Source organism: Pararge aegeria, chromosome 22 (genome assembly GCF_905163445.1).
Source record: "Pararge aegeria chromosome 22, ilParAegt1.1, whole genome shotgun sequence".
Classification (NCBI taxonomy): Eukaryota; Metazoa; Arthropoda; class Insecta; order Lepidoptera; family Nymphalidae; genus Pararge; species Pararge aegeria.
The window spans coordinates 6,340,988-6,367,390 of NC_053201.1; the positions used below are offsets into that span (position 1 = coordinate 6,340,988).

The following is a 26,403-nucleotide window of genomic DNA, read 5'->3' on the forward strand; positions in this document are numbered from 1 at the left end:
CATTTTCCACAAAGAACATAGGAAAAAGTATAGCATTACTTTTAATTGTGACAATTTAGGGTTCAAGCAGAATTGGCATTGTCTTCTCAAGGAATTGCTGGTATCGTTTTAGTGTTTCTTACGTTTTAATAGTGAAGTCTACATAAAACTTGCTCATTGTGTATTATAAGGTAAATGGAAACTGCATATGATTATATGATATAGTTTCACATTTCGTTATATAATAGATAAGTAAGGCACTGATTGCCTCGAGCTCGTAGTAACTATTTTTTTTCGGCATCCAAAAAATACAGACTTCGAAGCTTTGTATTTAAAATAAAGACATTGAACCATATTTAGACGGAACAGATAAAATACGACGGCAAGCCAAAATAGATCGACCTTTATAATTTAAGTTACATAAATTACAATTATTGTTTTTATTTTCGTGACCTAAGAAATTAAGAACAAGTCGATATAAGATGTCATAATAATCAAGCATGTGATATTATATGGAAAAAAAATTCTCCCTTGATTACTGTAACAATAAAGAAGACTTACAGAACAGACAGTATCGATCATGTTGAGAGAAGTGTCCGCAACGAGGTTGTGCACAGATGTTCCCAGCTGCTGCGCTAATTCACCGGCTTCGGTCAGTGCACATACTAGCAGATGTTGACTGAATAACGTTTCCTGTAAAATCAGAAAGGTGACAGTAATTAATATCATTACTAATAATATTAATGCGAAAGTGTTTGTTTGTTTGTTTGTCCTTGTTCCTTTACGCCCTTACTAAGCTCATCTTGATTTTTGGCACAATGTGAGTCGAAAGGATGGAGTAAAAATTAACATAGGCAATTTTTATCTCAGGAATCCCATGGGACTTGTACAAACATGGACTTGTCTGTTCTTCCTTCCTTTACGACCTAATTATGCAACCAATCATGTTGATTTTTGGCACACAGTTAGTTGAAAGGACGGAGAGGAAAATACGCCATCTTTATCTCAGGAGTCCCATGCTTACTTGTACAAACTGTAATAAACGGGGGCGCAGGTAACAGCTAGTACTAAAATGTCAATGCGGAAGTGTATTTGTCCGTTTGTTTTTCCTTCCTGAACGCCCTAACTCAGCAACCAATCTTTGATTTTTGGCACACAGTTAGTTGAAAGGACGGAGAGGAACATACGCCATCTTTAACTCAGGAGTCCCATGCTTACTTGTACAAACTGTAATAAACGGGGGCGCAGGTAACAGCTATTACTAAAATGTCAATGCGGAAGTGTATTTGTCTGTTTGTTTTTCCTTCCTGAACGCCGTAACTCAGCAACCAAACTTTGATTTTTGGCACACAGTTGAAAGGACGTAGAGTAACATAGGCCACTTTTTATCACAGGACAACAAACAATTCCCTCGAGGTAGGTGATGAAGAAAGCGGGCAGTAAATATAATTTGATATTTATAAATAATAGTTGATATTTCAAGTGAAAACTGTAGTTTACTATTGTTGATTTAAGCATGGATAGGTGGCAAATCTTCTAGAGGTGTTTGAAATAACTTCACTATCAAGTTACTGTGTCTGTAGTCGGCAAACAACAGGACGTAACAGGAATACCATGGGCGTACCCAGCTTCTCGTCTAAGGGAGTGCAAGTGAGATTTCATTGGTCAGATAACCTGTTGCTGTTTTGTGAAAATTCTTTTTAGGGCCTTATATAATTGATACTTAAACCAAAATTAGTTTTTTTTTTATTATTCTCTGTCTGTTTGTCTGTCTGTATCTTGGCCGGCATACATTTTTGGAGAGTTCATACATTTTCTGCGAATGTCATCCAATGCGTATGTCCTGAGTACGTCCATGAATACTGCTAGGTCATCAGATCCAACTCAGAAAACATTTGCCCGCATCCTCTTAAATGCTATACAAAGTGACCAGTGGTCTTACTACCATCGCTAAATCAACGCAGTATTTTTTAATATTGTCGACGTATTGTCTTAATTTCATCATTTTCTCTGGTATTGTGTAGTGGAATTATTCAGTTGTGACTAGTTATCACTTTAGCGATAAAGACAAGCCGCCAAGCGTTTCACCGCTTGCATCTTACACTGGACCATCACTTACATTCAGGCTAGATTGCAATCAAGGGCTAAAAGTGAAATGAAAAAAAAAAAAAAGTACAGTTTACCTGATTGCAGTCTTTAGCATTCTCCGGGTTGAAGTCTATGCTGTTCATCTGTTTAGCAACTATCTGAATTATTTCACGGCACGCCGATGCCTGAGCCTTCTCGCCCAACATTTTTCCCAGCGTGTTTCTCAAGATATAGTTGATGCATTTTCTGGAATGTCAAAAACTCCTTAAAAAACTTATTTCAAAAGCACATAACTTAAAAAAGACGGTGGTGCGTGCCGGGATTCGAACTCGGCCCCCCCTAAAGTGAAGTCGAGCTTCTATCCACTGCGCTATGACCACTTCAAAACTCCTAAGTAACATGAATATTTTTGCTCATGGTACCTGTTGCTTACGGTAACCTGATGGTAAGGAAAATCCTAATCGCTCTTTACGAGATGAGGCAAAAGCAATACATTCTAGTATTAAACATCATATCATTTCGTTGGCGATTCCACCCGAATACGGCTCAGCATTGTACAATTACAATAGAAAGTTACCTGGAATAAACAGCATCGACGTGGGAGCTGGCAGCTTTAGGGTTGGCAACTAGGTCCAGCACATGTGTCAAAAACGTACTCATGTTGCGCTCAAGCCAAACACCGCCCATATTTTGTACAAACATTACGTACGCCTGAAGGACAATAAGTATTAAGAAACGATATATTGTAAAATATCCCCTGCAATCTACAGAAGTACTACTTTCCAAATAACCGGAAAAGCACGAGTCGGACTCGCGCACTACGGGTTCAGTACCATTATCGTTAAAATATTTGTTAAATTGTCCTAAATCAAATTTGATTACTGCCCGTTTTCACTAACTCTAGGTATCGCGTAATGCTTAATGATTTACGCGATGTCAAAAGGAAAAAAAACGTTTCACCACGTTTACAACTATAGCTGAACTTTGATGTATGCCTGGATTATGCCATACCAAAAACGGCAAAAATGTTTGTTACATGTGTAAATAAAGGCGAAAAGTGTAACAAGCACAGTGACCACGTAACTAACGTAACTCGGAAATACACCTGACGAAATAAAAATCCAACGACTGCCATAACGATATCCTAGTTGATACACCCATTAGTCCTCACACGAAATTTCGTACATTCTCGTAAATCACGAGAGACATCGCTCCACAAACATAGAAAGACACATTCTCACTTTATTAGACTGGATTCCAAGATTAATTAATTAACTAATTTCAAAGTAATCATATTTATTTTAGCAAAGAAAATTGTGGGTATCTACAATTTTCTTTGCTAAAATTACTATATTCAACATTCAGTTTGTCGTTAAGGACCCCTACTGTATTTTAATTTTACATTAACTTAACTATTTATTTTTAAAATGAATAATTAACGCAATATTCTGTGAATAATTCAAGCGTCCATCCATATCGTGCCAAAACGAGCAAAACAATCACGTTTACTATATGGCAGCCGCTCAATTTTTTTTTTATCTAATTTATTAGTATTTTTTGTTATAGCGGCAACTGATATATACAACGTACTCTTAGTAACTCAATATTCTGTAAATAATTCAAGCGTCAATCAATATCAATATTTATTATACTATTTTTATGTATTTTGTATATATAGTATATTCAAATGTTATTGTATTAGTAATTTAGAATTTTGTTATTATTTAGATATATTAAATATACTTAGTAGTTATGAAGTATATTGTACCTTTATTTGACCTATACCACAATTAAATCATCTTACTATCATCCTGGGGTAGCTGGAAGAGATCTCTTATAGAGATAAGCTTTCCTTTGTACACTTCATGTATCTTATGTTCACAATCACAATTTATGGTACATAAATAATAAATAATTAAATAAATATCGTGCCAAAAAACATGTGCATGGCAGCCCCTTAATTTTATTTTATTGAATTGTTTTTACTATACATTTGATGAATTCCTCAATGACAAGGTAGAATGGAAGCAGCCAGCCTCGCTCTCATCTCCCGCAAGATAGCAAAATGATTGTAAATGTTGATGTTGGAAAAGAGCAACTACTGAGTTTCTTGCCGGCTCTTCTCGGTAGAATCTGCTTTCCGAACCGGTGGTAGAGTCACACAAACATGCATACTTGACGTTTCAAAAGTGCTTATATTAGGCCTACTTGAAATAAATGAATTTTGAATTTTTTTTTTTTGAATTTTGTTGTTATAACGGAGTTTATAATAGGTCCCGTTTAACTCTTTGAGTGTGGAACTCTAAGAACTATGAAAACAAAAATCAGCAGTTATGATTAAATCAATAACTTACATTAGTAACACAAACGCGAACTTCTCTATTGACTCCGGAACCAGATTTAATTATCTCCCCCTTTAGAAATGAGGTACCACCACGAAGGAATGCCCCCATCAGCAAGTTCAGAGCTTCTTCCAGAGATATAACGTTCTTTGGAGGATCCTTTTTATTTGCCACTGATGAAAGAAATACGAATCTTGTTAATTTTCATTTCCATACCAAGCAAGCCCATGACTGCTATTTCACATGGTGGTAAGTGATGATGCAGTCTAAGGTGGTAGCCGGCTAAGCTGTTAGTTTATGGAAGTCAAACATATTCAACCCATACCCCTAACCGGTTTATCGCAACATCGTACCGGAACGCTAAATCGCTTAGCGGCACGTCTTTGTCGTTAGGGTGGAAACTAGCCACGGCCGAAACCTCCCACCAGACCAGACCAGAGAAAATTCAGAAATTATAGTAGCAGTGAGCTGTGAATGGTCATGATATAGGCATTGTTACCTGGTTGCAATCCTATTTTTGCTTTCGTATTGATATTATTAACTTCTCCAGCTTGAGTTGCTGCTATTAGTGCACCCAAAAGTTCTGCGACTGCACACCTGTAAAATAAACGAAATGTTAACAAAAACACTGAACCTACTGATAATATAATTGCGAAAGTTTATATTTTCGCAATAACAATTGAACCGTCTCATGAAAACGTTGTGAGTTTAAAGCTATAAAAAAAGAATAACTTGACGTAAAATAAAATACTACATTTTACTCCATTTGGCTGACATTTTGCATTGTATCACCACTTACACTATAAAGCCTAAAATTAATATCTTATCCAGAACACTAGATAGAAAAGTGCAGCTGTTTAATAAGCCTTGCTCAAAATCGGGGCTCGTAAAGAAGATAAAAATATCTTCGATCTGAAGATTTTTTACAGTGAAAATTAAGCTCAATTTGCTATACTCCGCGAAAAGCAGAAGAATCTGTACTCCGTCACCGAAGTCATCAATTGTCAAGTAATTTTAAAGTCAACATCTCCTGAGGATGCTCCGGTGTCGGAGCGAAACGTGAGTAGAGTCCAATGCTTCGGCATCTTAGAAGATGTTTACTTTACAATGAACAACTGTTAAGTAATTGTAAAGTCAACATCTGACGATGATCCGGTGCGGGATTGAAACGTGAGTACATTGCCGAAGATCTGTTTGGCGTTGAGTATAAAGTTCCTCAGGAGATGCTGACTTTACAATGAAGGAATTTAAAATTCAAAGTCTTATTATTTAAGCATTAGCTTCAACTCACCGAAGCCCGTAATCACTCGGATGAGCCGCTCTCAAGCACGCGGCTGCTATAGCGTCAACGTCGGCGGGTGACAGTCTCAACAGGGGCAGCATGTGACGTATGGTATTAGCGGCAGCTGCCCGCACCGGGGTCGCCCTTTCATTGAGTAAGGCGGCACGAGCCGCACGAGACACTTCCCTCAGTGCCGCCCCGGCGGCTGTGCCCATTCCCACGCATATCTGATGGAATAAACTATATTCATATAGCCCGCCAACCCACATTGAAACAGCCCGGTGGTGCTGCGTTCCTGTTCAATCTCTTTTTTTTGAGGTGTCTTTAGAAGCGTTGCGATTTCAAACCGGATGCAACGCAAAAAACTACAGGTAAGAGACAGAAATACAAAAATGTGTAGGATGAAGCCGGCAAAGAATGAGACAGAATGAGAATACATACTATTTTATCTGTTTTTTTCCTATTTAAGTTACCAAGGAAACCGATTAATTGAGTGAATGTATAGGACAGAATGAGATAGAAAACATTATACATATTTTTACCTATTCTAGTTACCATGGAAACTAAATAAACCCTTCTTTTTGCAAGAGGAGACCCATGACCTGTAGTCGGACGATACAGCGTCGATAAAGATGATGATTTTACCTTGTCAAGTGTAGTCATAATCTCCAGGCGAGTCTGCGACTCAGCGCTCTTCATCGACCTCACTAGGGTGGTCACAGTTTCTTCGTAGGACCTCCCCATCATTCTGCCAAGCTTTTCGTACATGCTTCCTAAGCAACATATTGCAGCACTGCAATGTTACGAATGTGAACGAAAGAAAATTAAATAAGTTTTTTTTTTATTATTGATATACATAATTGTAATTTTAATTAGTTTTCAGTCATATTGTGCTTTGACATCCGTAAAAGTCAATACCTTCCCATATTTAAGTGTTGTCTGAAATACTACTATCTGTCTTTGAGGAAATGGCTTGCAGCAATAAGCCCGCTTTTGCATGCTTACAATTTTTGTTCTTTTATTTTATTTATTTATTTTAAATATATTTTGATGTTTGTGTGCATCAAAATTGCTTCTTCTTATATTGTCGTTGTGTTTATTTGCTAAATATACCGTATTTTTGTTTTAATTCTTGTCGTATGCGTTTTTGGCCTGAAATAAAACCATTTATTTTTATTATATAGTTTTATACTCACAGTCTGGTCGGTAAATATGACGGGGAGTCGTCCTTCACTTTGATAATATCATTGCATTTGTTAACTGTGTCAAAAAGCAGGAACGTGTCACCAACTGAGAATAAAGTCGCTAGACATCTAGCGAGTAACCTACGCGCGGGTGCCCCGAGATTCTCACGTAGAAGGTTGACCAACTGGGCCACTAACTTCTGTTGACAGCTCTTGAGATCTGACTGTAAACAATAAATCCATTCAATCATCATTATCGGCCCAATACAAGGCACTTTGGTAGTTGACTTCATACGCAATCTCACCGTCAAATTGACTGTGATGGTGATAACAAAATAAAACAAAACTAGGTTGGTTATGGGCTTTCCTTTGGTGCATTTGGAACCCTCCCTCCTAGCTTTAGGTATAAGTTAACATATCTAGTTATCACCATAACCTTACCAAAGTGGAAACATAATGTATACTAAAAAGTAATCAAAAGATTGTCAACATTATAAGACAAGTCAGAAAACGTTTAATGTATGAACACTTCGTAAGTGCCTGTTTTAGGCCTACATTAAGAATTTGTTTTTTTTTTAAATACTAGTTCTATTCAAGTGTAGATTGGCAGACTCCACACTCAATCTCACTGTCAAATTGACTGTCTAATTTAGCATTTCTATAAATTCAATTAACCAACAGAGTTATTTTAACACTTGTCAATTTATTAAGTTTATTAAATAAATAAATAAATATACTACGACAGTACACACATCGCCATCTAGCCCCAAAGTAAGCGTAGTTTGTGTTATGGGTACTGAGATGACTGATGAATAATTATATGAATAATATACATAAATACTTTTAATATATATATAAACACCCAGACACTGAAAAACATTCATGTTCATCACAAACATTGTCCAGTTGTGGGAATCGAACCCACGGCCTTGGCTCAGCAAGCAGGGTCGCTGCCCACTGCGCCAAACGGCCGTCAATTCATCTTATGATAATTACATTATTTTCATTCATACAAATAAGCTTCTCAGACAGAAGCCTTACATAATGTTTGTCCTTAATAAATATGCATTCTAAGAAGCGTTGTTGTGTGTAATAAATATGCAGCCAATAAATGAAATGACATGCGACTTTGTGTTGTATTTTTTGTCTAACTAATCTTCTTTTTTTTTCTTGTTTCACTGTTAGCCCTTGATTGCTATCTTACCCGGTGGTAAGTGATGATGTAGATGATTGATATCTCACCTGGTTGGAAGAGATAGGGAGTATGGTAGTCATACCCCTAATCGGCTTCTACGCGACATCACACTGGAACACTAAATTGCTTAGAGGCACGTCTTTGTCGATAGCATGGTAACTAGCCACAGCCAAAGCCTCCCACCAGACAAAATCTTATCATGTAAACTATCTTTTCATTATGTTTTAGTGTGAAATTTCTTTTTAAAAACAAAAATTCTTTTTAAAAATAGAAGACGATAAATAAATGTGGTAAAATGAATAAAAACAATGTGAAAGACATTATTTAAGATTCAAATTCAAAGTCCTACCCACTGAGCTATCACCACTTCAACCAAGAGGTGATTACTTTCTTCCAAACCACAGAGATAATACCAATATTAATTACTTTTAAGTATAATAAAAAAAAAATTGCACAGACTATTTGGAACTATAATTAATTATATAAATAAAAAATTATTAATAATTTTGATCTATATTATAATTGCAAATTTTTTAACATAATATACTGAAGATTACAATACTATTTATAAAAACTATGCAGTTTTACTTTTACTATAGAACTTATAGTCACTATATTTTATGCAGTTTTTAAATGAAAATAAATTCAGTTACCTTATGTGCTGCTACAAGTACTTTATCTAAGAATCTGAGCCACTCAAATATAAAATGTGGCTTCTTATCATCTGGTAGTTGCAGCAGGGCAGTCTCGTTTAGTGTCAATGAATGTGACACCTCCATTTTCCTACAACAACAGTTATTTAATTTAACTGAGATTAAGTAGTTCAATGTTTTTGTGGTTTCAATTATATTTGTTGTGTTGGACCCTTGTTATGAGGCTGGTAAAGTATATAAATAAACATACTATGATAATACATACATCGCCATCTAGCCCCAAAGTAAGCGTAGCTTGTGTTATGGGTACTAAAATGATTGATGACTATTTTTATGAATAATATACATAAATACTAAGAATATACATATAAACTAATCGCATAAACATTTTACAGTAGTGGGAATTGAACCTTGCCTTCAAATCGAATCAAATCGAGCCTTGGGCTCAGAAAGCAGGGTCACTGCAAACTGTGCCAAACGGCCATCAAAAGTCAATTCCTTATACCACACTTACAGCATTACTACTGGCTTTGTCCTTTTTATATTTTATGCTACAGTGCAACCTCAATGTAATAAATCAGAAGGTGAACAAATAAATTTGTTATATCAAATTTTGTTATATAATGAGGTAAGATTAGTCTAAAATTTGTTATAAACTCTCTCCAGCCAAGAAGCTACTTCTCTTGCTGGCAACAACTGATAGAAAACTATATAACTATATCTTACAGTGTAAATTACATAAGCCTACCAACAACTTAAGAGCAGCATGGTGGCTAGAGGGTGGCTATAAGTTCTATTTTTTCTATTATAGGAATCCTTCGACTAGCAATGTGGCAATAATTTATTGGTGAAAGTTTGTTGTGGGCTCTTAGAACAGGGTGCGTTTGGAACCCTTTTAGCTTTAGTTTTAAGTTAACAAATGCAGTTGTCACCTAACATTAGTGTTAAAATGTTAAATGTATGAACGCTTCATAAGTGCCTGTGATAAGGTCTACATGAATAAAACATGTTTCAATTACAATTTTTTGAATTTTGAATATCTGACAAAATACAACCACCTATTAAAATCATAGATGTACTAACTTTTTTAAACAACTGTTACAAATTAAACCTCGCTTGCAAAGTAATCGAACCCTTCCGTTAATTTCAGTCCGCTTTACCGGCCTTCACTGAAACTGGGCTAAATTGTAACAGTTAATAGCTTTAACTATACCTATCATTACTACTCTTATTTATTGTAAACAATGGCGTCATCTGGAAATCACAAATGCTCCTTTAAAACGTATGGGGCAAAGATATCGATTATTACTTAGTCACAATTATCGCACAACAGTAAATTTATTTAAACTAAACATTAAATTGAGTCTACTACGAGTTTTAAATTGTTTAATGTCAAGAGAAACTACTTACTATTTATTGAACGAACTTACCAAAGAATAGTTTTAAGAATACAGTGTAATCCTTAATATTTATTCACTATTCACATAATAGCATACGCCTCCAACAAACGACGCGAAAAATATTATGAATATCAAAAATCTTTACGCGATTCTTTACCTATTTGTGAAACCTACAAACCGTACCTCAAAGTACATACAGTAATCACCTGTCATTCGTCAAAGTGTCAAATTTATGGAGGGTAGAGGTAAGGAGAGTCATCTGTGTATATGAAAAAGTGGCGTCAAAATGTATTAAATTAGGATGGCGCCACATTTGCATCAGGATAACTCTTAAAAGAAGCGCCAAATATAAATATTGTTAGAGTAGGCTTGAAAAATAAACAAGGAAGTATGGAGATACAAGGAAGTAAGGTTATATTTACCACAATATTTTGTACAACGTAAGTTGTTGAAATTCTCAATAATTAACTACTTTAGTCGATAATGACATTACATTTTTTAACTCGGCATACTTCAATTCATCTACGATTGCTACATTCATACCATACCCTGTGCATCCACCAGCGCCATTGTGGAGGATTTTTGAACTGTTATTTAGCGCAACAACTGGACACTTTTTCAACTTTTCTCCCATATAAGATGACTTTCCTTACCTCTACCCTCCATAGTCAAATTTTACGACTGACACAACTGTTTATCTGCAGTTATGCTAGACTATTTATTACAAATACAGTCAAACCTGAGAACTGGATAAGTGAGAAAACTCTATAAGTGAGAGTAATAGCCAGGACCCGTCATTTTAAGCTCCCAAAACCTCTATTAGCGAGAAACAAAAACCTTTGTTAGACCTCCGTAAGTGAGACTGCTACTTATCTATACCTCTATAAGCGACAGTCGAGCAAGCAATATTCGACAAAGTTTATGAGTTAGAGAAAAACATTCAAAATACAAAAACAGAAACCCAAACGAAATTCACGGATTTTTTTAAATGTAAATAAGTTCTAAATAAAATAAAATTACATAGTGCATGAATATGTCTTGTTATTGCTGCGTACCTTTATAAGAGAGAAACGCTACCCATGTATCTGCATTAGCGAGAAACTCGGGTTAGTGAGAAACCTCTATAAGCGAGAATGAGATTGTGTTCCCTTGAACTCTCGCTTATCCAGGTTTGACTGTATATGCATTTTTATTAAATACAAAAAAATCTAAATTTAAAAATGTATGTAAATCGCGACAACTCATGATATATTCAATTACATAGCGTGGCGATGCATCGCCAGGGTAGAGGTAAGGAGAGTCATCTTATATGGGAGAAAAGTTGAAAAAGTGTCCAGTTGTTGCGCTAAATAACAGTTCAAAAATCCTCCACAATGGCGCTGGTGGATGCACAGGGTATGGTATGAATGTAGCAATCGTAGATGAATTGAAGTATGCCGAGTTAAAAAATGTAATGTCATTATCGACTAAAGTAGTTAATTATTGAGAATTTCAACAACTTACGTTGTACAAAATATTGTGGTAAATATAACCTTACTTCCTTGTATCTCCATACTTCCTTGTTTATTTTTCAAGCCTACTCTAACAATATTTATATTTGGCGCTTCTTTTAAGAGTTACCCTGATGCAAATGTGGCGCCATCCTAATTTAATACATTTTGACGCCACTTTTTCATATACACAGATGACTCTCCTTACCTTTACCCTCCATAGTTCGTCGTTATGGAAAAGGGGCATTTCTAGTCTGTGGTATAGTCTACCACAGTCTACTGTCTGTGACTAATGTCTATCATCCTGAGTTATCATCTCTATTTAAGTACTAGTCTGTGATCATTTCAATGAACTAAATATTTTTGGTTGCTGATGGCGTGTGAATTTTTACAACAAATGTCATTTTACATGAAATTCTAACATAAATAAAGATTTGTTTCTTCGTATTCATGGTGTAGAAACCTAGAACTGAGGCGAAGCGCTTGGTGTGTCATGCAAATACTCAATTATGCTCACACGCTTGTCTAAGAAAACAAATTTCCAATGAATAACATGAGCTCACAGCAAAGCCCGGCTAACATGCAAGCGGTCGTGGATAGAGAAAAGATATATACATGGATCCTGGAGTTGTGTAATCCGGAATCACGTGAGAATGCTCTATTGGAGCTTAGTAAGAAGCGCGAAGTTGTACCGGACTTGGCGCCTATGCTATGGCACAGCTTCGGTACTATTGCAGCGCTGTTGCAAGAGATCACTAATATCTACGTGGCGATGATACCGCCGACACTCACGGCACACCAAAGCAACAGGGTCTGCAACGCGTTAGCTTTAATGCAGTGTGTAGCCTCCCACCCTGAAACTAGATCAGCGTTCCTACAAGCACACGTGCCTTTGTTCCTTTACCCTTTCCTTCACACAGTGTCGAAAACCCGCCCGTTTGAATACCTACGTTTAACCAGCCTTGGTGTGATTGGTGCCCTAGTCAAAACTGATGAGCAAGAGGTAATTACTTTCCTCCTAACCACAGAGATAATACCACTATGTTTACGCATCATGGAAAATGGGTCTGAGCTGTCAAAGACGGTAGCAACTTTTATATTGCAAAAGATATTATTAGATGATAGTGGTTTGAGTTATATTTGTCAGACATATGACCGATTTTCACACGTGGCTATGATTCTGGGTAAGATGGTGCTCTCTTTAGCAAAAGATCCATCTGCAAGATTATTGAAACATGTTGTACGTTGTTACTTGCGCCTATCTGATAATCCCAGAGCAAGAGAGGCATTACGACAATGTCTTCCAGACCAGTTGAGGGATGCTACATTTACAACATGCCTTCAAGAGGATAACTCCACTAAGCACTGGCTCGCTCAGTTGATCAAGAATTTAGAGGCCCAGCCACCTCCTGCCAGTCCTGCTCAACCAAATATGTGAGAATCAAGATTATACAGCTTATCCCACTACAGAGATTTATAGTATTGTAACGGAAGACTTTTTAAATAATATTGCAGTCAGTCCTACAACTGAAATTGTGTCTTCCATTTTTGCATATTATTTGGTGTTAACACTGTTAAGTGATCTAAGGGGTAACAGTGTTTTTACAATATATTATATGAAAAAATTCCTGACACAATTTTTGAGAGGTTACTTAGCTGATGTAATCAATGGGATTCTCTCAATTTTTATTATTAGTGAATACTACATTTATTCAACTAAAAATAATGATTGTACCTATCTCAGTGATATTTCAGACACAAGTTTCCTATTTCTGCTGTCAATATTGTGCGAAATAAATCTGTAGTGGGATAATAGCTGTAGAGTTTTTAGAACAAATTTGTCTTGTCTTTTTTTCTACTTATTTTAGTCCCATTGTCATTCATTCAGAGACTATTTCATTATCATAATATTTTACACATTGGTTTAACTAGTAGTTTGAATTATGCCTTAAAATAAAATAATTCTTAAGATAATAATTTTCTAGAAAGAAAACTATTACATGTTGATCATATTCAGTTTATTATTAACTGAAATATTTTTGCTGTAAAATAGTCTTTAAGAGTTTGATATACTAACTTAATAAAATGTAGAGCAATAATTAACTTAAAATATTTACAAATACATAATATTAAGATTTAAACTGCCCTTTAGATATATGCTAGTGAATAGTGAATTATGGAATGTGATTATGCTTTTGCATTATAGATTTAATAAAGGCATTATATGGAGTAGGCACCTTTCAGTTATTTCCAAAATAAGAGGGTACCCTTATTGAACTGGGTATGCACTGAAAAAAAAAAAAAATTGAAAAAGGCTAGCATTCTTAGATTAATAAACTAGTTATTCAGCCAATAATTCTCAATCTAATTATATTATGTAGTTTTAATATGTTCTATTAGTTATACCAATGCATTGTTTTTTATTTGCCATAAACTTCTTAAACTAAAGCTATCTATAATCTATGTATTATATTTATGGGTTGTTTTGAAATATCTCATTAGCTTAAAACTTTTACACTTAAAATATATAACTGTTACTTAATTATGACAAAAATAATACAATCATACAAATGTAGCAATGTATTATTTTTTTAGGTACAAAACGAGAAAGCACTAATTTTGTACGCTGATGTAGTGGACTGGAATACAAATAAAAGTTTTCACAAATTGGAGGGTTGTGTTTTATTTTTATATGAAAATTTTATAGATTTCATATGGAATTAAAAAATAGTACAAAACTCAAATTACATGGAATTTAATTGTTTTTTGTTTAAGATATTTTTGATATTTTTTATGTTCTCCACATAAAATAACATACTTTGGAAAATCTAAATTTTATGATTAGAGTACAGAACTATGCTCTGAAGATCCATCTTATGTTTGTTGGATGCTAGACTATCAACTACTCAATAGTCTCTTGATTTTTGGTGGAAATGTTCATAGTAATAGTAAATTTAAAAATCTGGGCCTCTTGTGGGGTGGTTTGATAAAGCCCATCGTTTAACAGTTCCAAATTGTAGGCTGTGTGCATTGTTATCTATGTTATCAAAATAATGTTGACATGATTTTCTTTTGATATGAGAATATTTGGATATACTTGGCTCTATCCGTGCATCTAGTAATGTCACACCTCTGTTAGACATTGATGAAACATTTTTAGTTTCTAGTACGCTATTATTTTTATTAAAGAGTTGAGTACCACAGGTTGCTGTTTCAACACAATGTATACAAGCTTTATCGGTGCGAGAAAAGTCATTTCTTAAAGTCTGAATAGATTTAGTGCTAGCTTTAGTATTTAGGCGTTTCTGGCCACATTTACAAGAACTATGAAGGTCTCGTTTACGGAGAAGAGTAACACAGTTATTGTCGCATCTTAAAGGTCCAGTAACAACAGTGTTTACTGCAGTCTCTGCTAAATTCTTCACTATTGATGTTTTAGACTTTATAATGCTAACACTGCCTGGGTGTAATGTCTTAGCTTTACTGCTTGTCGTCGGCCTATCGAAATGTGTGAACCGTGGAGTCTTAGCATTTCGTGTTGAGGCGGGTGAACAACTGCGATATTTACTTGTGCTCACTCTCCTATCGTTGGTGGATCGTTTAACTGTCGGTTCCTCAATATCATTGCAAAGTTTACGCGCTACACTTTGCATTAGTAAGTATTGGTTGATCTATTACCAGCAACGACTTTGATGGTTACCAGAAATAAAGCTGGCACTCGTAAAATTTAGTCGTTTTTTCATTTTATACAGTACCTACCGGCGATAAAATCGATCAATTTTTAATAAACGATAAAGAATGTTACATTTTGGACCAATGATGAAAAAAGTATTAAATATATATATATTTATAATGTACCTATATCACTTGGTCAAAATTTTGAATTTGCCGGGATAATATTTGACATCTTCAAACGTCATACACCCACACATTTTTAATAGACAAACAATCTATGTAGATATTGGCAGAATAAAAGGATAATAAAACCCAATACCTACCATAACTAACCGACTTTCCGACCGACCGACTTACGTGTAAAATAATAAGTACAATTTAACATCGGGTTATAGTACAGATTTGAATTTATCTCTATATTATGGAGGGTAGAGGTAAGGAGAGTCATCTTATATGGGAGAAAAGTTGAAAAAGTGTCCAGTGTATGCGCTAAATAACAGTTCAAAAATCCTCCACAATGGCGCTGGTGGATGCACAGGGTATGGTATGAATGTAGCAATCGTAGATGAATTGAAGTATGCCGAGTTAAAAAATTTAATGTCATTATCGACTAAAGTAGTTAATTATTGAGAATTTCAACAACTTACGTTGTACAAAATATTGTGGTAAATATAACCTTACTTCCTTGTATCTCCATACTTCCTTGTTTATTTTTCAAGCCTACTCTAACAATATTTATATTTGGCGCTTCTTTTAAGAGTTACCCTGATGCAAATGTGGCGCCATCCTAATTTAATACATTTTGACGCCACATGTTTGTGGCTATGTGTTTGGTTGTCAATTGTCATTATCATATGATTTTCAAAAAGACAAATACCTACAAACATCTTTGAACCCATGACCTCACAAACAAATAATTATTTTTTAATTTACAATGTAATTATTATATCAAATGAATAGTTTTATGTTAACCAATATGTGGGTATTCGGTTATGGGTCACTCGTGTGGAAAGTTGATTTTAAATACGAATGCAAACTTGTAGGTTGTATAAAAGGCTACCTTAGAAGATTTTATCAGCACAGTATTGACCATAGAGGAGTCCCTGAACAGGTAATGTGAAGACCTATAGGTTTAGTCATACATTGCAAAGAATGCAATTTAATGATAAATGATGAGTTCTTGGTCTTCCTGGTGGGTTTCAATCGCATATCTTGCATCCCACCTTTAACAATGAAGATACAATTAAAAGTCTGTCGATTTAAATACTTCAGGAAGTTTGTAACTGAAGACAAAGGAATGTAATGCATGTTGTTGTCACTTGTTGGTCCAACAAATATGATGGCATGCAGGTTGCCTAGTGTACAGATGCTGTAAAGGTACAACAGCCTATTCTACTCCACTTCTTTGGACTTTGCCAACTGGAGGTTTTGCTCTTAATTAGTACGCTCAGGCTCAGCAGGCAGGTTATGATTCATCATTGCTATGACTGGGGTAGTAGCAATACGATTCTGAGCATGATAGCAGATATAATTGACAGCCCACAGATGGGTAAACTTGTGAAGACAACTCTACCCCTTTTAGTTATTTGAATACTAACATAGTTTTTGAGTTTTCTATATTACTTGCTAAGATTTATCTATGTTGTCTGATAAATAAATAACTGTGAGGTACCAAAAGAATCTGCACTGTTATGATGTTGAAATACCATCAACACATACAAAGCATTTTGCTTCTTCCTTTCTGATCCGCACCGCAAAGGCCTGGAATGCCCCCCATCTTCCGTCTTCCCAGATACCTATAATCTGCGTCTACCTTCAGATCAAGAGTGCATAGGCATTTCCTAGGCATGAGCGCTTCATCTTAGGCTGCATCATCACTTACCATCAGGTGTGATTGCGGTCAAGAACTTATCTATATATTTAAAAAAAATATATATCTTGTTATTAAGGTTTGTGAAAACTAAAATACTGAGCACTACAAGATTTGAGCAACCAAAACTGCATAATATCTAGTTTGTCATTAATAGACTAGATAAATAAGCATCAAGGATTGGATCTAGTTAAAGCCTCTTACAAGGTTAGGGAAATCATACCAGGTAATATGATTAACCTACATTTTATGTCCCATAATATCTGGAATCTTCTTCTATTTTTAGCCTGGCAGAGTAGTAACCCTTATACCTAGCGATGATCCAAATGACTCAGTTTGGGGTGTAGCATACAAGATAAGGCAAGAAGACATAGACCAAGTTACATCACACTTGGATTATAGAGAGAAGAATGGTTATTCAAAGAAAACTGTTACATTCCACCCCATAGACACAAGTTGGCAGCCCTTTGCAATAACACTGTATGTAGCCATGAAGGACAATGAGTCTTACGCAGGTATAAATTGATTCCTATAGCTGTATGGGGAAAAATGAGCCATCAATGAATGGTCGGTTTATGTGATAAACCAAAACTGTAGTATTAATAGCTGCAGCCTGCAACTTCAGGATTTTTTAGAAACTGTTTTAGTTTTTTTTTTAATTTTACACCAGAACATAATGCTTTCAACTCTCATAAGATAGTCAATTTAAAAGTTTGTAAACTGTAAAATGATGTTTAAAAAGAGCAATCTGCTGAGTTTCTTGCCGGTGGAATCTGCCTTCCGAACCCGTGGTAGAGTCACTACAGACTGACTTGACGTTTCAAAAGTGCTTATAAGCTGGGCTTACTAGAAATAAATGAATTTTGAAATTAGAAATTTATGAATTTGAATTTGAATGCTTTTACTTTTCTAAGTCTGAAGTCTTTAAATTCCTATACTAATATTTCTTATGATTTTGGTAAATGCCTTCCCTCTTCATTTCCTTCGTTAACTACTCATTGATGGCTTTACTAGTCCAGTTGTTAGGTGCAACTCGTAAATTGATGACTTAAGTAAATAATAGTAAAGTAGTAGCAACTTCGTTCGCATAGAATATCTTTTATACCATGAGATTAAGAAATTTTCCATCAGTGTCATTAAACCTCTCTGCATTAAGCAAGATACAGGTACCAGAATTAATGGATAACTTTGAAATTGAAATAAATTTTTACAATCGTTTATCCCCTCTTTTAGGGATGGAATATTAAAAATTGTAAATTGAAACTTTAACTTTTTGGACTTCCATTTAATATTTCATGGGCATTTAACATTTCTAAAGGCAGTGTAACATACATACTTTTTAATAAAAAGTCTGGATTCCAAGTTTTATAATTTGTGAAATAAAAGATTCTGAAGAACTTTCTTCCACTGTTTAAGGATTTCTTACATTGGTACCTATTCTGTATTCACTACTCTAAGGTACAACGCAACGCGAGCATTATAAGTACATAAATAAAAAAAAAATAAGACAATTGCTTAGAGATTTTTTTATTTCAGGTCCAGCGCCTATAGAAGACTTAGCCAAACAAGTAATAAGTTGCCAAGGGCCGAGTGGAACTAACAAGGAATATGTTTACAACTTAGCAGAAGCTATGAGACAAATGGTTCCCGATGTGATAGACGACCACCTTTTTTGCCTTGAAGCTGCTGTAAGGAAGCTCGATCCAGAAAAAAGCAAAAACTGTTGATAACAAGAAAATATTTAACATCTGTGCTCAGATTGTCTAGTCTACCTATGTTTACTTATTGGATTCGATAGCGTGGTATCTAAAGAACGTCACCTAGTGACAACACTATTTCCCAGTATTGTAACTAGATAGATAGGTGAACCATAGACGAGAGATTAGAATTTCAAAATGTCAAATATTTAGCAGGTTGACACGATAATTATAGCACTTGTCAGGGTATATAATCGGGGAATTTTTTTTTGTCTCCTGCCCATGCTCCTATCCTTTGATAAAATTTTATCTTTTCCTACAGCTTTATCAACTCTCAGAGCACAAGTGGAATTAATATCCAAATAATATATGTGTCATAATAAATGGGGATAAACTTCTCCTATTCCCTGTTCCAGTTATTTAGTTATATTATTAACGTGTCAACCTGCTTGGCCTATTGGGGATGTAAATTTTTGTGTCCCGCCTGTGCTGGTGACCCATAGATCGGCTTGGTCCGTCAAATGTTACTAACAAAAAATTAGGAAACCGTCCGCTTATTGTACCTACTTTCCATGGCCAATTTAGTCACCTATAAGATTTGTGTACAAAAATTGTAAGCTTTTATGAAACCAAAAATACCTATACCCTGTTTACAGTTGTGATACCAACATTAATTTATTATTTGTACCGGTTAACCTTTACATTAAGTTCTATTAAAGTTATTGTTTTTTTTATTTATTTTTATTTATTTGTATGTTGGTACATATTTTTATAAATAAACTACCTAGTTGTAACCTGCCACGCTTCGCTGTGGCACATTGTGATTGTATGGTTGAGAAAAATAGATAAAAACAATCGTTGATGCGTATTATATTGCAGAACTTTTTGAGTTTTTGAAGCGTACACAAACCAACATAACATTTTTATATATATAGATAAGTATATGTTTTAGCACTAAAGATGTCCCTCCTACTTCCAGAAGCAACCAGTATTATTTGGAAATTATAGATAGTTGCAATCATTGACTGCAAATCTTACATAGACTCTTGCGCACTTAAATTTTTAGTAGTAGTACCTATTAAAGCATTTTGTGGCCAAGCTTGTCCAGCTTGTCCCTACTACCCCCATGCCTATTTAAGCTGCTAAGCTGCGTTCCAGTCCGAAGGGTGTCGTTTTATAGAATGTGTTCCTTGCATGGCATTCTAAGTGTTCCTCTGTTTATGTAACAAATTATGGTTTTTCACTAACCATTAGGTTACCACAGCTTGGTCAATCATTTATTACTATAAAAAAAACCTTTAGGATGTTATCAACAATTATAATTATATAAATAATTTTAACGCCCCCACAATCTCTTCTAGGGCTAAATTTTTCGAAATCTTATAGTAAGTGACTTTAATTTAACAAACATGAAACTTTTATTAAATTTTAAGTCTGTGGGAATTTTAGTAAAAGTAAAAGACAAAGACGTGCCGCTAAGAGATTTCGCGTTCCAGTACGATGTCGCGTTGAATCCGATTAAGGGTAGAATATAACTGGTATATTCCTTAAAGATCAGCCCGCTACCATCTTTTACTGCATCATCACTTACCCACCAGGTGAGATTACTGTCAATTTAGCTGCACTGCAAGTTAGCCCAACTTGCAGTGAAATAAAAATAAACATTTAAAAATTGTATATGCCGCCAAATTGTACACTTTGTGTTAAATTTAGATTTAAAAATTTTCTGTATGTTTATGTGCTGTACACTAACAGTGTATTTATTCATCATTTTAGGTCAAGTTGCGCGTGCGCTGAAATGATTGTCTTTTCAGTTCTTTACTCTGTTACCATTTTCGTGAGAACTACTGAGCCGATTTTTGTGTTTAGCTTTATCACCGTCATCCTCGGACTCTCAAAATGTCCCACAGCTGGGATCATGCCCACTTTCTCATAGAAAATAATTTTGGAGCATTGACAACGCCACGTTTCGCCAACGCGCGTTGACGTATATCATCATGATGTTATCGAATGAAATGAAAACCACAACGTTTTAGTAACATTTATTGATAAAAAAATATTGTCGCTTATGTAACCGCTAGCAAACACTTTTATACAATTATTATAATTAACCTTTTTTAATATTTACATCCATGGATATTATTTTCTTTCAATGATTGTTTATTATAGACATAAAAAACCGACTTTACGATCTTCCTTTGCATTGTTCTTCCAAACTAAAACAGAAACAACAAATAAATTAGTTAGGTGTATAGAATGTAATTCTAATTAGCTATAACATTATTTTATCACGTGCAAAACAACGTGATTCATAAAAGGAAACCAACACGGATAACTGTTATAATTTGATATATTTAAATAATTATACTTTATTAAATACATTTTCAATCATACTTATTACTTATATTACTTTAAAATAATATTGAAACATAGAAATGTCTTCACTCTTTATACTCCGTACTAAACAGAAATTCGGCGTTGTACTCCCTACGCACGTTTCGTTCCGACACCGGAGCATCCTCAAGAGATGTTGCGTTTACAATGAATAATCGTTGTGTAACTATTTTTCATCGTTAAGTCTTAATCTAACATCATCGATATCTGAGGATACTCCGGTGTCGGAGCGAAACTAGCGTAGAGAGCACATTACCAAGGATCGGTTTGGTGTGGAGTATAAGGATTAAAGATGTTATAAACCATACAGATTCTCCTACTTTTCGCGGGGTATAGCAAATTAAGCTCAATTTTCTCAGTGGGTTTTCACTATAGAATATAAAAAGTAGGCGTTTGTCGATCTTTATGGCATAGTGGTGGGCGCTGTAGTCTTAAGTGAGAGGTCCCGTTATCGATGTTCGGTCAAGGCCAATGAAATAATTGTTGCAAACTTTTGTGTTTTATCTGGTCTGGTCTGGTGACTGCAGTCGTATGAGCTGCTATCGGGGTTCGATGCCCAGTAGGAGCAGCTACGAGTCTGATAGGAGACTTCAGCCGTGGCCAGTTACCACCCTAACTACAAAGACTTGCCTCCAAGCGACTTAGCGTTCCGTTACGATTCTGTGAATAACTGCTATATGTACTCCGATAGGTTATACTACTACCATTTTAGAATAAGTCCTCACTTACGACAGGTGAGATTGCAGTCAAGGGCTGACCTATTTATAGTAAAAAAAAGTGTCTATATATCCATATTACATAGTAAGATTCATTCTACAAACCGACTGTCCTATCATAGATTTCTTAAGGAAAACCCTTTCCAAGAACTGGGCTATCGTGTGCAAAAAGGTTTTTCAAATCTGACTAGTCGTTTAAGAGATTAGCGCATTCAAAATTCAAATCAAATCCACAAACTAACTCTTTTAAGCTTTATTATTAGTATCTACTTATATTAATATTATAAATAAATACTTTAATTATGCTGGCTGGCTACACTGGCTAAACGGAAGCTAAAATATAACCTAGGCTATTTTTTTGCTGGAAAAAGGTATTACCATGGGATAGATTTGTTATTGTTTTTCACAGAGCAAGAGATTGATGATATTTTACTGCACAGTGGAAGTTCAAAGATCAGAGAATAAGATAGACATACCAACATCTTCACGCAAAGAAACTATAGTATCAAGTACCGAGTATAAAGCACTCAAATTTTGCGGCCTCTTGTACAATTAGAATGCAAATTGCTGTAAATTAATGCAAATACCTACCTGGCTACAAACGCTTGTTACTTAATTAAGGACCCATTTATGAACCTTATTTGAGTTGGTTTACGTAACTGATAGGTACGGTATTTTATTCAATTTCATGATTAAATTACAATTTGGTCGATAGGGAGTGCCACGAGGCACTTAATGTTTATCAGCTTACGATAACCCACTGCATGACGATAAAATGTCAGAGGAAGTTTTTCTTTGGCTAACTCTTTATAAAGGGTGGAATCGATCGTTCAAAAACTTGATACTGATATTGAAACCACGACCACTGGTTAATAAAATAACGAAAGGTTAGGTAGGAGCATTGCAACTTAAATTTCTCACATACATACGACATCGAATGTAAATTATTTTTTATTACAAGGTCCCACTTTTGGGCACTGTCCTTCTTGTCTCAGCACGGCAGGACAAAATTCCCCAGGTAAAAAAAAAATATCTTCGCCCACAGCTTTATCAACTCTCAGAGCATTCGCGTAAGTGGAAATCATATCCAAATAATATAATATTTTGACGGCCGACTGGCGCAGTGGGCAGTGCGTTCGATTCCCACAACTGGAAAATGTTTGTGTGATGAACATGAATGTTTTTCAGTGTCTGGGTGTTTATCTGTATATTATAAGTATTTCTGTGTATTATATTCATAGAAATATTCATCAGCTATCTTAGTACCCATAACACAAGCTACGCTTACTTTGGGGCTAGGTGGCGATGTGTGTAATGCCGTAGTATATTTATTTATTTCTTTATTTATATGTGTAATAATTGACTGTGGTAAACTTCTCCTATTCCATGTTCCAATGCTTTAGCAGGTGGACAGGTTAATTATATACCTTGTTAAGGGATATAATCTGAGGATAAAAATTTTGTCTCCTGTCTGTGCTATCCCTGCTGGGGATACACGGTTTAGAAACTACTAATCAGCTTTGGTGAGATTTTATTGGAAAATGTATAAAATCCTGAACCTTTTAATAAAACTACTTACCTATAGGTATCTTATAAAAGAGTGACATCCTAGTAGATTCTTATTTGTTTATGTTATTCTATGCAAAAAAATCTCGTTTAATATCAATACTCAACAAATTGATGTCAATGTCACGTCAGCAGTAGGTCTGCTATCCATAAAAATTCATAATTCGAGCATATTTTTTTCGTTAACTTTACTCTTAAACCAGTTGAGTTATAATACCAGTATCAAGTTATTGAAGTAAGATAGTGTATAGAATAAATGAACTGCGGAAACTTAAGCGTTTCCACCCTGTTAAATAACCTAAAAAATTATAATTAGTAATATAATAAAATAATTTATTATATTACTACATATTTGTATGAACTGCGGTTTCTTTATTATTATTTTATCAGACGATAAGAAATGCTGACGTCATAACGTCATGTGTTTAAGCCGGACCTAACTTTGATATCTACAATATTTTCACAATCAATCTTACATCCAAAAGTTTCTAAACGTTAGTTTTTAAGCATTTTAAACTTAATTTTAAATAAAAGGATAATTTTGATATTCACTAAGTTAGGGCTTTAATTTATAACACCAACCTTGATATAATCTTTGGCAGGGCTGTAATCCAATATTGTTGTTATTCGGATGTTTTCTCAATTTTTACTCCTTTGTTACGTCCTAAAAGTTTATCCAGGAAACTTCGCTTTCTTTTCACCTTTTTCCCATTGTTTGTATGGTTTTGTGATTTTTCACTCTCTTCTGTCATTTTCTCTAACAATGCTGGAATGGTTAAATCTGTGATCTTATCTATTGGGATCTTCTTTGCTGATTCTCTGCTAAGTTGTCTTTTGAACGCCGACAGCTCTGGCACAACGTCGTTCTCCTCTAATTCAGATAGGGAAACTTTGGAATCATTGGCTTTGTTATTAGCATTTTCTTTTTTGTCAGGTTCATATTCATTTTCACTAACTTCCGGACCGTTATGTAGAATTTCGATATTGGGTTTAATATCTTCTACTCTGCTTTGCTCTACATTTTCATTAGTTTTAGATTCCTGTATGTTTCCTTTGATGTCTTGTTCTTTTTTCTCGAAAACTTCATCCGCATCACCATTAGGCGTTTCGGGATCTTTTCTATCAGTGCTGTCGATGCTATCGGCTGCGCTGGATGTAGATTTGGGAACTGAACCGACCACTTTTGGTCTTGTCGGTGGTAGAGTCCAGTTAACAGGTTTACGCGTTGGTGAATAACGTTTAAGTAGTTCTTCATATAGCTTTTGATGATCAAATTTCGGGGATCCGGGCGATTCATTCGGCAAACTCTGATGCTTTGGTACGTCTGGAGTCGGGTTGTTTTCCTTATTAGCGTCATCTCCATTCGGCGATCCAAGATCTACAACAACACGCCGAGTTGGCGTCGGCGTCGAGTACGGCTCGGCGAATGGAAATTTGTAAATATTTATATTTTCAATTTTATATTTTATCGCGGACACTGTATTAGTAGTGGGCAGCGAGGCGCGAACGCCACTCCGTGTGAACGTTCCCTCTCCAGGTTCGTGTAGATTGGATTTTAAGAAATCCCGTCGCAGCTTAGACAGCCGTCTGTTTCTCTCGGCCATGCTGTATCTATAGTCTACATCGTCGCTTTGGTTCAGTTCGGACGTGAAGTTGTCGGAGTATTTTCGCGGTCGGAAATCGTAGTTTCGGTCTTCGCTTCTCGTCTCCCGCATACTGGAGTAGCCGGGAGTGTTGCGCTTAAAATTTGAAGTGGTTATTCCGTGGTTGGTCGTGATGATGGGCTCCACCTGCCTGTAAGTCGGCGTGACGGCGGTGGGCGAAGGCAGCGGTACAAACACGGTGTCGTGCTTGTCGAAAACCTCGCGTCGCTGACTGAACTGGTCGCCGCCGATGATCTCCCGCGACTTCACGCTCGTTGTAGGCGATTTGGCCGCCATTTCCGTTCGATAACAAACCACAACACTTTTGTTATTGATACTATTTTCCTGCAAACACTGTATTTCTATTTTTATACGGCACACATTATGACTTCACCGGTAACATCGCGCCTATAAAAGCGTACACGTCTACACGTTAAATTGGACAATAAAGGTGGTCCGGTCGTCCGTATAAGGCCGTTCGCGATATAATGATGAGTGATCAATAGAGTGGTTCCGATAAGATAGGAGTGCTATGTAGCGCTTTACTTTTCTTTATCTTTTAGCAGTCGAAACAGTTGAGTAAATAGAAGCGAACTAACACAATCATGTTCGTAATTAATAGCTCCGCGAGTGAAAGCAACCGGCGGCGGCGACGGCCGATTGCCGACGCTCATTATATAATGGATATTAAAACTCGCGGCCCGAATGTCGAATGCACTCCCGATGCGTAGACTCCGACGTTAAGGCGGACCTAGCTGACACTGTTGTGTTGACAGCGCTCGCGAATAAGCCTTGCTCATAATTACCCAAGTACCTATAAATAAATGTAGCAGTAGTTATTTGTTCAGTTATTACATACGCATAAATTATAGCGAACCGTGGAGATAAGCTGAAATGCAAATTGATATACTTAGCTACAATTCAACAAGTAGCTATACCTTCCTGTATCCAAATAGGAAACTGCCGAGTAAACAGTAAACATTACTAACGCGGCTTTGGATTATTTTTGTTCTTTAGTATTTAAGTTACTTGAAATAAAACTAGATTAATTGTTACGTAGATATCTAATTCACGAGTCATTGTTGGTAATAAGATTCATTCTCGGAATAAAATACTGGTTTCCAACTTGTTTATCATACCTAATTACCTATTTAGTAAATGCATTAATTAGATTTATAACTACCTTTTTTCGAAATGAAACATAATGAATGAATTGTGGCTAACTACCT

General features: G+C 35.5%; 4 protein-coding genes across 5 annotated transcripts in view; 2 read left to right on the forward strand and 2 right to left on the reverse strand.

Moving 5' to 3' along the window:
• LOC120633585 (HEAT repeat-containing protein 5B) overlaps positions 1-10,292 on the reverse strand; it is a 44,664-nt gene extending 34,372 nt beyond the window's left edge. For both annotated transcript variants that reach the window (XM_039903793.1, XM_039903792.1), the window contains exons 1-10: positions 10,154-10,292; positions 8,724-8,853; positions 6,888-7,099; positions 6,337-6,484; positions 5,701-5,918; positions 4,909-5,006; positions 4,422-4,582; positions 2,645-2,778; positions 2,163-2,313; positions 541-672 (exon numbers count right to left, since the gene is read on the reverse strand). In XM_039903793.1, coding sequence (XP_039759727.1) covers positions 541-672; positions 2,163-2,313; positions 2,645-2,778; positions 4,422-4,582; positions 4,909-5,006; positions 5,701-5,918; positions 6,337-6,484; positions 6,888-7,099; positions 8,724-8,849 — 1,380 coding nt within the window. In that variant the 5' untranslated portion in view covers positions 8,850-8,853; positions 10,154-10,292. The remainder of the gene's footprint in view (positions 1-540; positions 673-2,162; positions 2,314-2,644; positions 2,779-4,421; positions 4,583-4,908; positions 5,007-5,700; positions 5,919-6,336; positions 6,485-6,887; positions 7,100-8,723; positions 8,854-10,153) is intronic.
• Positions 10,293-11,913: 1,621 nt separating this feature from the next.
• Positions 11,914-14,285, forward strand: LOC120633816 (CCR4-NOT transcription complex subunit 9). Its single transcript, XM_039904174.1, has 2 exons — positions 11,914-13,047; positions 14,209-14,285. Exons 1-2 carry the CDS (start codon positions 12,158-12,160, stop codon positions 14,228-14,230), a joined length of 912 nt encoding a protein of 303 aa, XP_039760108.1. The 5' UTR covers positions 11,914-12,157; the 3' UTR covers positions 14,231-14,285.
• Positions 14,286-16,146: 1,861 nt separating this feature from the next.
• On the forward strand, positions 16,147-19,589 carry LOC120633937 (putative glutathione-specific gamma-glutamylcyclotransferase 2). Its single transcript, XM_039904365.1, has 3 exons — positions 16,147-16,399; positions 17,445-17,673; positions 18,695-19,589. The coding sequence occupies exons 1-3, from the start codon at positions 16,241-16,243 to the stop codon at positions 18,883-18,885; spliced, it is 579 nt and encodes a 192-aa protein (XP_039760299.1). The 5' UTR covers positions 16,147-16,240; the 3' UTR covers positions 18,886-19,589.
• Positions 19,590-20,894: 1,305 nt separating this feature from the next.
• On the reverse strand, positions 20,895-25,935 carry LOC120633664. The gene is made up of 2 exons (XM_039903967.1): positions 24,114-25,935; positions 20,895-21,071 (listed from the first exon to the last, which is right to left on the reverse strand). Exon 1 carries the CDS (start codon positions 25,469-25,471, stop codon positions 24,155-24,157), a length of 1,317 nt encoding a protein of 438 aa, XP_039759901.1. The 5' UTR covers positions 25,472-25,935; the 3' UTR covers positions 20,895-21,071; positions 24,114-24,154.
• Between the last annotated feature and the right edge of the window lie 468 nt (positions 25,936-26,403).